The sequence below is a fragment of the Panthera uncia genome (assembly GCF_023721935.1).
Source record: "Panthera uncia isolate 11264 chromosome C1 unlocalized genomic scaffold, Puncia_PCG_1.0 HiC_scaffold_3, whole genome shotgun sequence".
Taxonomy (NCBI): Eukaryota; Metazoa; Chordata; class Mammalia; order Carnivora; family Felidae; genus Panthera; species Panthera uncia.
The window spans coordinates 8,677,119-8,694,477 of record NW_026057584.1 but is presented as its reverse complement, the minus strand read 5'-3'; the positions used below and the strand labels follow the sequence as shown (position 1 = coordinate 8,694,477).

The 17,359-nt window shown below is 36.7% G+C and overlaps 1 protein-coding gene across 1 annotated transcript in view; it reads left to right on the top strand.

Moving 5' to 3' along the window:
• Positions 1-17,359, top strand: part of PSMD1 (proteasome 26S subunit, non-ATPase 1) — a 93,443-nt gene that overhangs the window by 55,234 nt on the left and 20,850 nt on the right. The window contains exons 17-18 of the mRNA XM_049614719.1: positions 7,043-7,157; positions 11,447-11,563. Coding sequence (XP_049470676.1) covers positions 7,043-7,157; positions 11,447-11,563 — 232 coding nt within the window. The remainder of the gene's footprint in view (positions 1-7,042; positions 7,158-11,446; positions 11,564-17,359) is intronic.

Genomic DNA, 17,359 nt, shown 5'->3' with positions numbered 1-17,359 from the left:
TTTTTTAAATATGTTCATGGAGACATAGAGATGAGGTGAGTTTTTATTGCTGATCAGGGATAAGTCATTTAAATACTTTATTATAAATGCTGATCTGAGTCTGAGGAAAGTATATCAAATGACAGGAATTATTTCGTGATGTTATCTGAGAGAATTTTTTAGAAAAGCTAAGAGTTAAGTAGTGTCAGAATTATCTAAAATAACTAAAAGAAAGCCTTATGGGCTACTATTAAAGATTTGGTGTATTTTCTTTTAATTTAATTTCTCCCCATCTCTTGCTTTTCCTCGCCTCTTTTTGTTTCCTTCTTGCAGTTTATTTGTTGAAGAAACAAGGTCATTATTACTGTCAAGTTTCCACAGTATGGGTTTTGCTAATTGCACCCTGCATCCCTGTATGTAAAATAGTGTGGTTTTTAGTCTTCTCTATTTCCTGTAAATTGATAATTGGATATCGGAGCTTGGTTGATCACATTGAGGCTCAGTTTCTCTCCCTCCCTCCCTCTCTCTCTCCTCTCTCTCTCCTCTCTCTCTCCTCTCTCTCTCTCTCTCTCTCTCCCTCCCTCCCTCCCCCCTCCCCTCCCCCCTTTGGAGGGACAGGGCTGGCAGTACACATAAGGTGTACTTGTTTCCATTTTTATGATATCAGTAGTCATTGATAATTATCCTGAAGTCCATTAATTCATTCCAAGCCTCAAAGTGATGTTGATAATTATTTTACCACTTATTCATTTATTAACTTACTTTAAAATTTTTATATTTATACATACATTCTACATATATTATAATGTTTAGGCAAAGATTAATGTGTAGAAATTTTGCTTTCAGCGAATATTTACATTCCAATCATTGCTTAGAAAGATCTTTTGTCCTTTTAGAGCTACTTGCTAAAAATTAAAGTAAACATAGAATATTCTGGCTTTATTGTACTCTTGAAGGGACTGAATGTCTAAGCTAATTTATTAAAGAATTTATAATTTCTTGTCGTAACACTTAAACTGAAGAATGTGTCAGGATTGGAACTGTTATAGACTGAGAAATTTGACAAGAATTTTTTTATGTTCTTTGAGTTTATAGCCTCACAACCTATTTCAGTCTTTATGGTAATCAACTAGATAAAGCTCTGCATTAAGCTCCCAGTATTTATGTTTGCTGGCAAAATTTTCTCTGAACCTTATGAAACTATTAATATCTTATTCTAAGTATAATACTTTTTTAATAAGTGAACATCATGAAATAAATGAAGTTTTAAAATACATTTAGAATAAGCTCTTTTGTGTTAGTCAGTTTTCCCTGGAATGTCTTACCCTGGCTGCAGCCAAGGGATGAGTGGGTAAATGTTCTGTGCCATTAGCTCCTTAAAAACTTGGTGAGGATATCTGGAGGTCAGGACTCTGAATACAACGAGCTTTCTAGGTTTAATATCCAACTCACTTTATATTATTTTGCATGAATATTTGGGCATGAGTTACTACCTTCCCTTTTTTACAAGTAAGAACCCAAACCACAGCTAGAGTAACCAAATTCCTGGTTCTGATCCAAAGACAATTTCTGGTAATGCATTTAGATTTCAGTCATTATAATACGGTATTCTACTCTGTCTGTCATACATCCCACCAACTCTCCCCAGCATAAATAAGGTGGAACAGATACCATATTATGGGTAATGCAGTTAAGGCTCAGAGAGATTTAGTGGTTGCCACTCTGTTATTAATTGGCTGTGCTGGAATTGGAATTCAGGTCTTTCTGATTCCAAACCCATGTTCTCCCTACCACAGCAAAATGAAGGCAAGAGGAAAAGAAGGCAGAGAGATTATTTAAGGAGTCACTGTTAGTTCCAGTGAGAGATTATTGAGGCCTGAAACAGGCAGTGGAAACAGAAACAAGATTTAAGGGTTTCACATGACTTGGTGGTAGATAAGATACGGGGAATGAGAGAATAGAATGATTAAAGAAAGATGTGAGTTTCCTGGGTGTGTAAATGAAATGTCATGGGAAGGGAAGCAGTTTACAGGAGGGCTGGCCCTTATTCCTCTTTCTGTATGGAATTCTGTCTGTTGGTTGAGGTGTTTGTTGTATATTTGGTTGAAGACATTGTAGGCACTTTGAAATTCAGGGTACTACTTAGCTTATTTAATCTTTTGGTAGTGAATACAAGGGAGTTTAACAGGGTGTATATTCATTTTATTTATTTATTTTATTTAAATCCAAGTTAACATAGTGTAATAGTAGTTTCAGGAATAGAATTTAGTTATTCATCACTTACGTATAACATCCAGTGCTATTCTCAACAAGGGCCCTCCTTAATGCCCATCACTGATTTAACCCATATCCCCACCCAACACCCCTCCAGCAGCCATCAGTTTTGTTCTGTTTAAGAGTCTCTTATTGTTTGCCTCCCTCTCTGTTTTTATCTTATTTTTCCTTCCCTTCCCCTATGTTCATCTGTTTTGTTTCTTATACATTATATATATACATATATAATATGTATATATATAATATATACACCACATCTTCTTTATCCATTTGTAAGTTGATGGACATTTGGGCTCTTACCATAATTCGGTTATTGTTGATAGCACTACTATAAACATTGGTGTGCATGTGCCCCTTCAAATCAGCATTTTTTTTATCCTTTGGATAAATACTTAGTAGTGCAATTACTGGATCGTAGGGTAGTTCTATTTTTAATTTTTTGAGGAACCTCCATACTGTTTTCCAGGGTGGCTGTATTTCCAGTTTGCATTCCCACCAGCAGTGCGAAAGTGTTCCCCTTTCTCCGCATCCTTGCCAACATCTATTGTTGCCTGAGTTGTTAATTTTAGCCATTCTGACAGGTGTGAGGTAATATCTCATTGTGGTTTTGATTTGTATTTCCCTGATGATGAGTGATGTTGACTATCTTTTCATGTGTCTGTTAGCCATCTGGATGTCTTCTTTCGAAGTGTCTGTTCATGTCTTTTGCCCATTTCTTTACTGGATTACTCATTTTTTGGGTGTTGAGTTTGATAACTTCTTTTTAGATTTTGGATACTAACCCTTTATCCGATATGTCATTTGCAAATATCTTCTCTCATTCCTGTGGTTGCCTTTTAGTTTTGCTGATTGTTTCCTTTGCTGTGCAGAAGCTTTTTATCTTGATGAGGTCCCAGTAGTTCATTTTTGCTTTGTTTCCCTTGCCTCCAGGCGACATGTCTAGTAAGAAATTGCTGCGGCCGAGGTCAAAGAGATTGTTGCCTGTTTTCTTCTGTAGGATTTTAATGGTTTCCTGTCTTATATTTAGGTCTTTCATCCATTTTGAGTTTATTTTTGTGTATGGTGTAAGAAAGTGGTTTAGGTTCATTCTTCTGCATGTTGCTGTCCAGTTTTCCCAACACCATTTGCTGAAGAGGCTGTCTTTTTTCCATTGGATATTCTTTCCTGCTTTGTTGATGATTAATTGGCCATACATATGTGAGTCCATTTCTGGGTTCTCTATTCTATTCCATTGATCTATGTGTCTGTTTTTGTGCCAGTACCATACTGTCTTGATGATTAGAGCTTTGTAATGCAGCATAAAGTCCAGAATTGTGATGCCTCCAGTTTTGATTTTCCTTTTCAACATTACTTTGGCTATTTGGGGTAACAGAGTGTATATCCTTTTTTTTTTTTTTTTTTTTAATTCTTTTTTAAAGTTTAGTTTTTGAGAGAGAGCAGGGGAAGGGCAAAAGGGAAAGGGGACAGAGGATCTGAAGCAGGCTCCACGCTGACAGCAGAGAGCCCCTTGTGGGGCTTGAACTCACCAACTGTGAGATCATGACTGGAGCCAAAGTCAGATGCTTAACAGGTTGAGCCACCCAGATGCCCCTGTATTCTTAATTCCTTTGTCATTATGTTATTCCTATGGCACTTAACCTAGTGAGAATTATAAATTCACAGTTATACCGAAGGACTACCCTGAGGTTTATGGCCTCAGCAGATTGCCAGTGTGATAGACCCCATGTGCATAGAACAGTGTTTCTGCCTATATACTTATATTGCCGTATTTTTCCTTCTCTAGTGAAGGATTAGAAAAAAGACACCATATTCTTGAAAACATTTGATTTATTAATATGATTTGATGTTGAGGTTGCACAAAATATTCAGTAAAGAAACAGTAGTTAATAGCCAGTATGTTGAGAGAAAGGAGTTCATATATGCATGTATGATCAGATGATATAGCAGTGACTTATGCGTATTCCCTTGCATAGTTCCTGCTCTACGGTAAGTTTGTATAGATAATAAAGCTGGCAAGTTGACTGTTGACTACAAGCCCAGAAATTGTACTGAAACAACAAATTAGAATTAGGTACTGGAGCACTTGGGTGGCTCAAATGGTTAAGTGTCCAACTGGCTCAGGTCATGATCTCATGGTTCCTGAGTTTGAGCCCTGCATTGGCCACTGCACTGACAGTGCGGAGCCTGCTTGAGACTCTCTCTTTCTCTCTCTTTCTCTCTCTCTCTCTCCCCCTCCCCACAAATAAATAAATAAACTTTTAAAAAAAGAATTAGGTACCTATTTCAACTGGTGTTTCATTTTTTCAAGCAGGCTTTACCTAGCCCTCTGTGTGGTCTCCCTACTGAGAACTTTAAAGCACAATAAAATTAAGACACTCAATTAGCCCTAATGGGGCAGCACAGGTACTTGTTAACTTTCCCTTTTTTTGATTATGCAGCTAAATTATAAACTTCAGAGGGCAAGGGAACAGGGAAGGTTTTGATTCCCGCCCCCACCCCCACCCCACCCTCTGCCAGAGGTTAATTAACCATTAGGCTTTGAACCTAGTAAAAATACTTACTGTTTAAGTCTATAACTATAAATTTATCTTGGTTCCTTTTACGTTTTACTAAATAATAAAAATTATTTTGTCTTTAGTATCAAGCACTCTGCTAATAATTTATGGAAAATAAAATATATAGAAAACACAGTATTAGCCCTTGGGATATGTTCAGTCTTGAGTTGGTTTTATTTGTAATTAATTTGGTGACAGAATCCTTGAGTTGGTCAGAGAATTTTAGTATCGAGTTATGGACAGAGCTCTAAGTTCTTAGCCTAATAGGAGTGAAAAATAAAAGTTAAATAAAAGTAAACTATAAGTTGCAGAATGACTCTCCAACAACGTATTGGTGTAATACCACTTTAAGTCTCATAGGAATATTTCTCATTGAAGAAATGTCCTGTAATAATGAACATTGAAAACCTTTGATGTTTGGTTCATTAAAAGCTATGAACCAAAGCTAATTGTAAAGTGGGACAGACATTATGGAACTTCTAGTCCCATTCTTCTTTTTTCATACATAGAAAGGAAGCCCAGAATGTTTGGTTCATTGAATCTTATCTAAATTATCTCAGCTGTTTAGAGGCAAAACAGGAACTGGAACATGGGTTTCTGACTTTATGGCTTCCTTTTATGTAATATATTGTTATTTATGTCACTATGCATTAACTGAAGGTATGTATGTTATTACTATATTTTTAATTATTTGCTCATTTTGTTTTTTATATTACTCCTGCAAAAAGAAAAGTTATCGGGGCACCTGGGTGGCTCAGTTGGTTAAGCGTCTGATTTCACCTCAGGTCATGATCTCACGGTTTGTGAGTTCGAGCCCTGTGTCGGGCTCTGTGCTGACAGCTCAGAGCCTGGAGCCTGTTTCAGATTCTGTGTCTCCCTCTCTCTCTCTGACCCTCCCCCATTCATGCTCTGTCTCTCCCTGTCTCAAAAGTAAATAAACGTTAAAAAAAAAAATTTAAAAAAAAAAAGTTATCTGTAATTACAAAAAGAAGAAAGTGACTTGCCTAATGTCACATACTAAGAAATTAGCAAAACTAGGACTAGAACCCAGATCTTCTGTTTCCTAGTGCACTGAATCTTTCACAGCCCCAAATTTTTTCTCCATGGTGTTGTCATTAGTATTATTTATAGATTATTCCTACTAGGAAACTTAGTCAAACTGAGAACATTTTCAAGAAAGAATGATGGACTCTGTTGTAAGCAGTAAATAATCCAACTTTCTCTTGTAGCAAAATTCCACTTTTCTGGATGGTTTTCATCAATTTGCCTCTATTCCATTTGAAATTTGAGTTTGCCACTTACTAGAATTTGAGGCTAGAGGATAGTTCCAACAGAGTTATAGATTTTAATTGGTCTGTAGGTAATTACTGTTTCATTCACAACAAGATCATCTTTTAAAAGATTTTTATTAACTGTAGTATATAGTGTTTTTTTTAAGTTGTTATTGAATGTAATATCCAAAAATATGCACATAATCAGCCAACAGCTTCATGAATTTTCACAACTGAACAAACACAGTGTATGACACACACCCAGTTCAAGATCATTATCAGCCTCCCATACATTCCCCTTACACTCATTTCTAGTTACTACCCCTATCCTGCTGCCCTCTAAAGAGTAATCACTATAACAGGGTAGTCTTTTAATGAGTCAGGTACTTCATTAGTCCGGGTCATCCTATTTTTTTGGTCTTGGCCGAAGTATATGAAGAGGATGAGAAGAGAACAGTTTCTGTTCTTACCAACACAAAAATAATTGAAAACAGAATTTTTTCATTATTAAGGCATATTTACCAATTTTATATTCAATCAGTAATACAGGGTGACTCAAATCTTGTGTTCCACTTTGGAAACATACGGAGTCTCTGTAACAACTTTTGTCTTCTGAAAACACAGTAAGCAGGAAATATAAGAATTGATGTAGAGCATTGTGTGCTCCCCATGGTTATTTTCCCCAATGGAGGAGGCATGAGGGAATGACTGTAATGCTCTAAGGCAGAGCTGTGGTTGAGGAATCACTGATACGTTCCACTTTCTTTGTGTATGTTCTCTGAATATTGAAGATAGATTTTTAATGTCAATAATTGGAATTCCGTGGATTTTTAATTCTCCGACTTCTGTGTGAAATATAATTATTGTTTTCCATAAGTTAAAAAAAATTTGGTTAAAATTCTTCCATCTTGATTTAAAATATTTTACCTGTAACACTGTCTTCACTTTCTCTATTCTTCTCAGGACCCCTGAACAGTGCCCCAGCGTTGTTTCATTGTTGTCAGAGAGTTACAATCCTCACGTGCGTTATGGAGCTGCTATGGCCCTAGGCATCTGCTGTGCTGGTACCGGAAACAAGGTAAAGTCCAAAGCCGGTGGGGTCAGTTCTTTCCTGGCACCAGACTGTTTTCCCTCGCAAAGAAGTTTATGCATCCGCTGCAAAAATACAAGTGTGGTGTGATCTGTAAGAGTAAACTTGCCTCACAAAGCTTACCAGAACTTCCTTCCTCACTTTACTATGCTGGATTGCTCAAAGCCAGTTATGAACAAACCAGGGGAGCCTACCTGGCTCAGTTGGAAGAGTGTGTGACTCTTGATCTCGGGGTCATGAGTTTGAGCCCCGTGTTGGGTATAGAGAGTACTGAAATTTTTTTTTAATTTTTTTTACTGTTTATTTTTTGAGAGAGAGACAGAGCTCAAGGAGGGGAGGAACAGAGAGAGAAGGAGGCATAGAATCTGAAGCAGGCTCCAGGCTCCGAGCTGTCAGCACAGAGCCTGATGCAGGGCTCAAACTCAGGAACCATGAGATCATGACCTGAGCCAGAGTTAACTGACTAAGCCACCCAGGTGCCCCAGGATTATTTAAATTAAAAAAAAATTTTTTTTTTAATTAAAATAGAACAAACCACATTCCATGGAGTGGCTATAATGGAGACATGCTGTTGAATTTCTCTTTGAGAGCATTGATTTCTTTCAAAAAAGAAAAAGATAAAATACTTTTTTCTTTAAAGAATTTGGTCATTTTAAATGGTAATTTACATGTTTAATTTTCATGATTAGTAGTGTGGAAATCAAAATTCTCGTATAAGAGCACCAAAATCAATCCGCTTTGATTTCTTTTTTTGTTTTATTTTAAACAAATCACTTTAAGTGCCATTTGCCTGATCTCTCCTCACAAACATAACAGATAACCTGATATTTGTTAAGTCCTCAAAAGTGACAAAATAAAGAGTTGGGTTAGATAAGTAGATGATTGGAAAGTACAGTTCATCATGAGATTCATAAAGAAATGCACTGTTGCTTAAACAAGTATTCTTGATTTATAGCAGTGACCTAATCATAACATTTTTTGCCTTTCATAACACAAATGGACACACCTTGACCACTGCCCCAAGCTGAACTTTTTTTTCCTTTTTTTTTTTTGAGAGAGAGAGGGTGCAAATGAGCAAGGGGCAGAGAGAGAGAGAAGCAGGGCTCCCCTGAAGCGGAGCTCGAGCTCACTGGACCTGGGACTCAAACTCACGAACTGTGAGATCATGACCTGAGCCGAAGTCAGATGCTTGAGGACTGAGCCACTCAGGCGCCCCAAACTTTTTTGTTTTAATGGAGTGCATGAGGGAACACGAACATAACGAGAATGAGAACATCTAGAACAAGAACATAATTAGGGTATGCTTCTGATGTCTTTACATCAGAGAGAAGGAGAACACTTTGAATGTTTATTCATTTTTGAGAGAGAGCATGAGCGGAGACGGGCAGAGAGGAAGAGGGAGACAAAGGATCCAAAGCAAGCTCTGTGTTGACAGCAGCAAGCCCGATGTGGGGCTTGAACTCACAAACCATGGGATCGTGACCTGAGCTAGCCATACACTCAGCTGAGCCACCCCAGTGCCCCAGAAGGAATCATTTTTTTATCCTCTGTTGTCCAAACTAGATAAAATAAAACATAGGTATTTATTGATTGATCCAGGAATTAAATTTTAATTTGCTTGACTTTTTCTCAAATAAAGGGTATTAGTATTGGATACTAATAACTTTTACTAGTCCTGTAAAATGTTACTGAAGCTAGGAATTAATATGGGCATTTTCACTACATGTGACAAGAATTACATAAAAATTTATAGAGAAACATTCCCTTCCAGTATTTCTCATTCATCTCCTTACCCTGCTTTATTTTTCATCATGGCACTTATCACCACCCAACGTATTTTTACACCTGTTTATTTGTTGTCTATCTCCTCTCCACTGAATTGTAAGGTCCCTGAGAACACAATGTTCATTGCTGGAATCTAAGGTCAGACCTGGCACACAGTAGGTTTCACTAAATATTTGTCAAACCAGTGATTGGGGGCTGGGGGGTCTGGGTGGCTCAGTTGGTTAATAGTCCAACTTCAGCTCAGGACATGATTTCGCTTTTCATGAGTTCAAGCCCTGTGTCAGGCTCTGTGCTGACAGCTTAGAGCCTGGAACCTGCTTCGGATTCTTTGTCTCGCTCTTCTCTGCCCCTCCCCCACTCATGCGCGCACGCGCGCGCTATCTCTCTCAAAAATAAACACATAAAAATTTTTAATTTAAAAAAATCAATGATGGGGTGGAGATTATTTAAGGATATGATAGTGAACAAGTTGGACATAGTCTGTCATCACAGAGATTTGTTTTTAAAATGCTTTTGTTTCTTTTGGGGGAGAATTTCTTACATGAGAATATATCTGCAGTTTTATTGGAAATATCATTGGGTAGGGGCACCTGGGTGGCTCAGTTGGTTGAGCATCTGACTCTTGATTTCATCTCAGGTCATGAGATCATGGGATCCCAGGTCATGGGATCAAGCCCCACATTGGGCTCCGCCCTGAGTATGGCACCTGCTTAAGATTCTGTCTCCCTCTGCCCCTCTCCCCCAGTCACATGTGATGTCTTTCTCTCTCTCTCAAAAAAAAATTTTTTTTTAATAAAATACAAATATCATTGAGTATATAAAATACAGTTTATAGAAATTGGCCTTCATTTTTTTTTTTCTGGGATACATCTGTAAACAAAGGAAAAATATAGATAGATGTTTTTCAAAGTATTTTCTCCCTCAGGTCTTCAGTAGACATTTATGGCAGGCCTCATAAGTTAAATATTTTAAGTTAGATTTTTTTTCTTTCCAGATTATTCTAACCTTAATATGATACCTAGGAGCAAATGTTGTTTGAGACACAGCATCTGAACAAGTTAATTCAATGAGAAATTTTTATTACTCCTACTAAGCAAGTCTGCTTTGTTTCTAGATAGTTTGTGTGGTCTCCATATCAGTACCTATCTGACCAAGGTTTGGTGCTTTATGTTTGGTTCTTAAAAACCTGAAACACCTGTTTATTCTAAAATATCTATCGCTGAGGTTATATCACATAGCTCAAAGACCAAGTTAGTGTCTTTTAACTTACAAGCTGGAAATTTGGTTATATTTGTATCATGACTATCTTAGAAACAGTATTGCCAGCATTATGAGTAATAGTTGAAAAACTTGCTCCTTTGCACAATGTCATGACATTTTTCAGTGAAATGGGGAGAAAGAATACACTTACCTGGTGTGTATAGTATCTGTTAACAGCACTGATTTTAAATAAATAAATAAATAGATCCACATGTAAAGAAAACTGAAAATGTTTTCCCAAGAAAAAGGATTTAACTTTTTCTTTCCTTGGCCTTGAAACAAAGGATATTTAAGAAATGGTATATTATATTAAGAAATAAGTTTGATTATCTTGTAAACCCATTTCTCTGTTCCTCTAGATTTATACCTACCAAGGACCTTAGAAGGAATGTTATAACATGGCACTTAACTAAGGTTCCACAGGGTGTTAATAGAAGTTAGTAGGGCAAAAAAGTTCTTGGTCAAATACAGTGGACAAATACAAAGTTCAAGTGATTTCTTTAATAAGACTTTTTGGAGCTTTTGCTAGGATATGTACATTTGTAGAGTATTTGATAAGCAGTATATATTTTGAATCTGTAAGAGGGGGTGATATATAGTACACAGGAACTCCCAAACTTATTTCACCAAGGAATCCTTTTTTTCATAGGACTGATTATTCTGAAGAATATGATTTTAGGGAAATCCTGGTAAATATCAATTTAATTTTTTAAGTTAGGTCTTATAAAATCATCAAAGACATTACCTTACCCTAGTATTTGAAGGAAGTTGGATACTTAATCCAGGCTTTGGGGTCAGACTAGCCTGGAGTCATTCTACTTGTATGGCTTTGGGCAAATTTCTTAACCTTTCTTACTCTGTTTCTTTGTTTATAAAGATGGTTTTATGTTGTGGGTTTTTTGTTTGTTTGTTTTGGGATTAATAGAACTATATGGGATAACACATATAGAATATTGCTGTGCTTGGAAAATAATAGGTGTTTATCGAACATTAATCTCATTTTCTGTTACTTTGTTTTTGACTTCTTTTACTTCACGACAGGAGCGCTTGTGTTCTATAAGCTTCCTTTGCACTTACCATCAATTGTATTGAAACTTAAAGCATACTCAGTTCCAGGTAGTCTTTAATGAACTTATTACAACGTTAGATGAAAACACTGATTTAGAATGACAGTAACTAATTTGAAAATCCAGCGATACCAGCTTTATTTAAAGTTTTTTTAATGCTTTCAGGAGGCAATTAATTTGCTAGAACCGATGACAAATGATCCTGTGAACTATGTGAGGCAAGGAGCTCTTATAGCTTCAGCTCTCATCATGATCCAGCAGACGGAAATCACTTGTCCAAAGGTAAGCAAACAAAAAAACTCTGTAGAAGAGAGCTGGTGCAGGCTTTTCTTTAGTAACTTATGTTCTTTTAAGGACATTTGTAACTCAAATATGATGAACACTGAACTTACAGGAAGTAAAAAGGTGTGAGAATGGGGAAACTTTAAATATGTAGTAATACTCCCTAAGTGCATTTTTTACAGATTTATAGTCAGTTTGCTAATTCATCTATATAGCCATAATTGAAAAATTAAAACTTACAGATTGATGAAATCATAAAAATGAACTTTAATTTTTGCCTACTGCTGTCCTTTTAAAATGTATTTAGTAGGATAACTTGTTCCTCTGATACAGGATGCAGACTCAGGTGATCCATGAGTTTTTGATCCCATCTTTCTAAGATAATAAAAAGTCTTACATTCACTTTATATGATATATCCAGTCTCAGTTTAGAAAATGAGTACATCCAGGGACACCTGGATGGCTTAGTTGGTTAAGCACCTGACTCTTGATTTTGGCTCAGGTCATGATTTCGTAGTTCGTGAGATCGAGCCCCGTGTTGGGCTCTGTGCTGGCAGCACAGAGCCTGCTTGGGATTCTGTCTCTCCCTCTCTCTGCCCCTCTCCTGCTCACTATCTCTCTGTCTCTCTCTCAAAATAAATAAACTTTATTTTTTTTTTTTAATTTTTAACATTTTTATTTATTCTTGAGAGAGTATGAGCAGGGGAGGGGCAGAGAGAGAAAGACACAGAATTCGAAGCAGGCTCCAGGCTCTGAGCTGTCAGCGCACAGCCCGACATGGGGCTCAAACTCACAAACCACAAGATCATGACCTGAGCTGAAGTCACACACTCAACCAACTGAGCCACCTGGGTGCCCCAAAATAAATAAACTTTAAAAAAAAAAAAAAAAAGAAAGGAAAGGAAATGAGTACATCCAGACTCTCTTAGAGTGTCACTGCCCTCCTGGGTGATCTTTTGGGCAGAGTTTCACATGGCTGCAGGACGGCCTTGTTTCCCTCTTGACCCCTTCTGTTCACATAGGCAGTCCTGCATATTTACCCTTGTAGCTGGAAGTATGGCTCTTAGTGCAGCTTCATCTGCTCCCTCCTGTCTTCCTTTCCCTCCTCTTCGTCCTACTCCCTCTCCACTAGTACCTCAATCGATAGCTAATGCCTCCTATTTTTCATGTCAGATGTCAATGCACAGTGACCACTGATCATATTAAGCTCTCTAAGCGATCCCTCTGAAGCCCATCTTTAGGCTTGGAGTGAGGGGGAAAGACCCACAGAAATCCCCTTCACATATCCTGCAGTCCCGTTCTCAGATAAACCCTGTGGATGACTCCCCTCACGGAGACATCTATTTTAAAATTTCCTCATGACAATCCCCTAGACATCATGTGAAGAGTATAATATCTAATGTAAATTGGCACCTCAGCCAAAATGTTTCATTTTGTTCAGAGACAGAAAATGCGTAGATCTTATTCACGTGGACTATAACTTACCACGTTTACTATATTAAGTAGATGTGTAGAGCTTATGCACTAATTTCAGATCTTTTCGTTAACTTGAAATTAGGGTATTTAATAGTTTTGTGTTAATTTTGCTTCTGTTTGAGAAACAGTCAAAATTAACAAGTGGAAAAACCATTAGTATACTGTCTTCTGCCTCATCTGCCAAGTGTAGAACATCCTCATTTTCAGCAAAGTAGATTGATGGGGCGGGTGGAGAAGAGAAGAATTGCCAGAACTCATTCTCATTTTACGAAACTTTGTTTAATAGATTTCCATTTCTAAGCATTTGCTGTCATTTTTATTTCATTTATCCAGTGCTGCTCTTTCTGTCAAAATAATTTGTAAGACTTCCAAAAATTGTATTATTGCAAAAATAGAATCTAACTTCTCATTCTGTTTTAATAATATATTACTTCATATATTATATCTTTTAAAACATAAACATCTTTTAAAGAGTCTGCATTTCTTTTTGGTTTTTATTTTTAAATATAGCAGTTATAGTATGAATAGTTTTTGCATCTTTTATTTCTGTTTTTGATCTTCTAAGCTTTATCAGCTGGAGGTTATCCAATTGAGTAATGTCATTAAAGAAGGAAGTTTAGGCCATGGAATGCACCTCCCCTAATAGTAATATATAGATACTTACTCACTTTGACCTTGCATGTTGCTTTCATGTTATTTGTATTGTGAACAAGACAAATGTTTTACTATCTTTCCATCCTCTGCTGTAGGATTTTGTTGATTTTTCAATCATAAACTCTGCACCAACAATGGCAGAGTCCTTTAGAATGGGGGTGGGGTAGGATATAGGCTGTGTAGTTTGAAAAAGCATTCAACTATTTATTCTAATAAATAAAACTTTCTCACATTTAGAAAAAGTGAAAAAATACAGAATTTAATTCGCATTTTTAAAATCATTCCATAAAATACTGTTGAACCAAGTCTTAGCTGATGTGAATACATGGGGCACACTTCCATCTTCAGATTGTACCAGAATCCTGAGTATTGATTAAGAATGTTGAAATGCAGTTAGAGCTGGTAGCCATTGCCATTAATATAAACTCCACAGGGAAAGTGAAATGTATACCCTGCCCACTATGAAAGCAAAGCTGTGTATGGCAGTATAAAGCTCCAGTTTTCCGGAAACACTATTCCTTAGAGGGAAACTATTACTCAGCTCATGAATTCTTAAAATTTAAGTTCTATTTCATTGTTTTCTGCTATTAAGCATGCAGTAAAGACTTTTGTGGACTGTCATTTATATCATTTCTCTTTTATCTGATAATTGCTAACAAGACAACTTGAGATTCTTTTGGAGTGGTATGTGACATTTTGCTGAAAAGAAAAAGCTGTTAAGCTTGAAGAGAGGTTCTCAAGATTATGAGTCCTAGTCACAAGGTTGCAAACTGGTGCATGAAATAAAGTGGAGATCAAGTGCTAATTTCATCAAACTATAACCATCCCTCAAAGGAATCCAAAAGGGACATTTCTCAGTTTATGAAATGCACAGTGAGACGTTCCAAAGGAAATGTTTTATGTAATCATGATATACATCACATCCATTTACAGAATGCTGTCTTAATGCTTAGTTTGATACGTTATGGTTTTGGTTTAAGTAATCCCAGTGCATCTTTGCTTTTCTTCTGCTGGTTTTTTGCTCACTCACGCTCACCAACGTAGACCCAGGAACATGCATATACCCCTGGGTGATTACAAACCGAATTTAAAAAGCCTTTACACCAGATTCAGAACCATTTAACTAGAATAATGTGCTTTTATAGGTCCCTGGAACTATTTTCTCTGAAGAACCCAACTCTACTCTTTATGAAGGATCTATCTTTTATTTTCCTTTTTAAATGAAATCTACCTTTAGCATTTTTGAACACATACATATTATCATATATAGAATCAGATAAAAATATCACAGTGTAGGAATAAAATATTTGGTGCTCTTCCTGGCCTAATGTCCCCTGGCCTGAGGTTACCTGCTGGGGGAAAGCTTCTTCCACCACTGACAGGTACATTTTTGGCAGTAGGATCATGTTGGGCCAAGCTTGATAAGCTTTTGCAGTTCTAAAATCACAATTTAAGTAGATGAGGCTTTTGTGAAATATCATAGTAACCTAGAAGTATTTCTATGGAGAAAGTTTGAACTTCTATAGGATGAAATTATAAGAATGAAATTTTGTATTATAAGGTGATAGTTTACAGCATAACACATCTATAAGTAATAATATATATTACCATACTGTCACCTTAGGTAGGAACTTGGACTCTAATAGTGTCAGTGGTAATATAAAGAAAGGGCTGCAAGCAACTACCATAAACAAAATAATACTCATAAAATTACGAAGGGAGCTAAAAACATCATTTGGCATATTGATAATGGGAAATCATGGTAGCATTGACAATATCTTGAAAGAAGAATAAAGATCATTTTTTGTTTTAAGCATGTTGAGTTTGAGATGTTAGCAAGTCAGCTGGAAATAAGATGAGAGCATAGGAAAAAAGTCAGAACCAAAGAGATTTGGGACTAGCCACAAAGAAATTATATAAGTCATAGCCCATTATCTGCAGTTCCAAAATCTAAAAAGCTCTGAAAATTGAAGAGAGGTTTGTTTATTTTTAAGGACTCAATTTGGGGGGCATCTGGGTGGCTCAGTGAGTTAAGCATTTGACTCTTGATTTCAGCTCAGGCCATGATCTCACATTGGTGGGGTCGAACCCTGCATCGGGTTTCCTGCTGAGCATGGAGCTTAAGTGCTGGGGATTCTGTCCTTACCTCTCTGTCTCTCTCTCTCTCTCTGCCCCTCCCCCTTCCCCACTCATGCACTATTTTGCTCCATCAAAAACATAAAAATTAAAAAATTTTTAAGGACTCATTGGCTGCAGAACTTGACCTAATATGAACTCATCTATAGCCTTTATCCCATTTAGTGTTAATATTCAGTCATTTAACTGCTTTTAAAATATTAATTTGTTTGATTATAACTTCTTGCCCCCATGCTCCATTGAGAGTATTGCATAATGTAGGGTATATGTATAAATGCTATCTTTCTGAATTCTGAATTCCAAAATTCATCTGGCCTCAAGGATTTCATGAAAGGAGTTATAGACCTCTAGTTTAAGTCATAAGAGGAGATGAAATCTCATGGAAAAGAAAAGAAAAACAACTTTAAAACTGATCACCAGTGTGCTGCTTTATTTCTGTATTTGGCAAAATAGAAGAAAATTGAAAGGAGACATTCCCAGGTGATAAGTACCAACAGAAATGACCCCAAAAAACTTTATTCCCTTCTCCCCATTTTTTTTCCAGGGAGTGATTTCCCACCACCCCCCCCCCAGCCGTATAAGGTATAGAGTTAAAAATATGATGAATGTTAAAAATGCATGAATTTGGAAAAGGTAGGTTTTTAGATAATCATGCCCAGTAGAAAGCATGGATCACAGGATTGCCTAGAGTTTAATTGTCTTTTCTGTGAGATTGTCATAATATAAAATGGGAAATAAATATGCTTTTCTCCCACAAATTCTACTTAATATGGGGGCGCCATACTATGCATAACAATGAAATTGAAGCAGAAAATCATGATCCTAACCATGGTTGCAATTAGTTTTTTTGTGATTACAAGCAAACCAGGCATTTCACCCATCTTACTTCAGTTTCACATCTGTAAATAGAGGGAGTACATGATCTCAAACTTGCCTTTCAAATTTAAGATAACTGCCCTCACCTACTAAAATAATTTTTTTAAGATTTTTTTAAGCTATCTATTTATTTTGAGAGACAGAGAGAGCAGCAGAGGGGCAGAGAGAGAGGGAGGGAGAGAATCCCAACAAGGTCCACACCGTCAGTATGGAGCCTCACACAGGGCATCAACTCATGAAACACAAGATTATGACCTGAGCAGAAATCAAGAGTCAGACACTCAACTGACTGAGCTACCCCAGTGGCTGAGCCACTGAGCCACCTCAGTGCCCCAAAACAATAATGCTTTCTGAAGAATCATAAACATGAGAATTAAGTTACTGCTGCATAAGTAATAAAATGTGAGGGGGGAAAAATGTTTAAATGATAAACATAAAAGTAGCTCTTTAAGTAGTGTACTTAATAGTAATTGGATAATCCTGTTATACATTTGTGTTGATTTTTTTTACCCATCTTTAAGTTTCACTGAATGTTTTCCTATTGTTTTGGGTGTAGTTTTATATTTAAATTCTTCCTCATAATGTACATACAGTGCTTTGTCCAGTGTTTCTTTTTATAAGTTCATGACATATTTCATAAACCTTTAGCACATA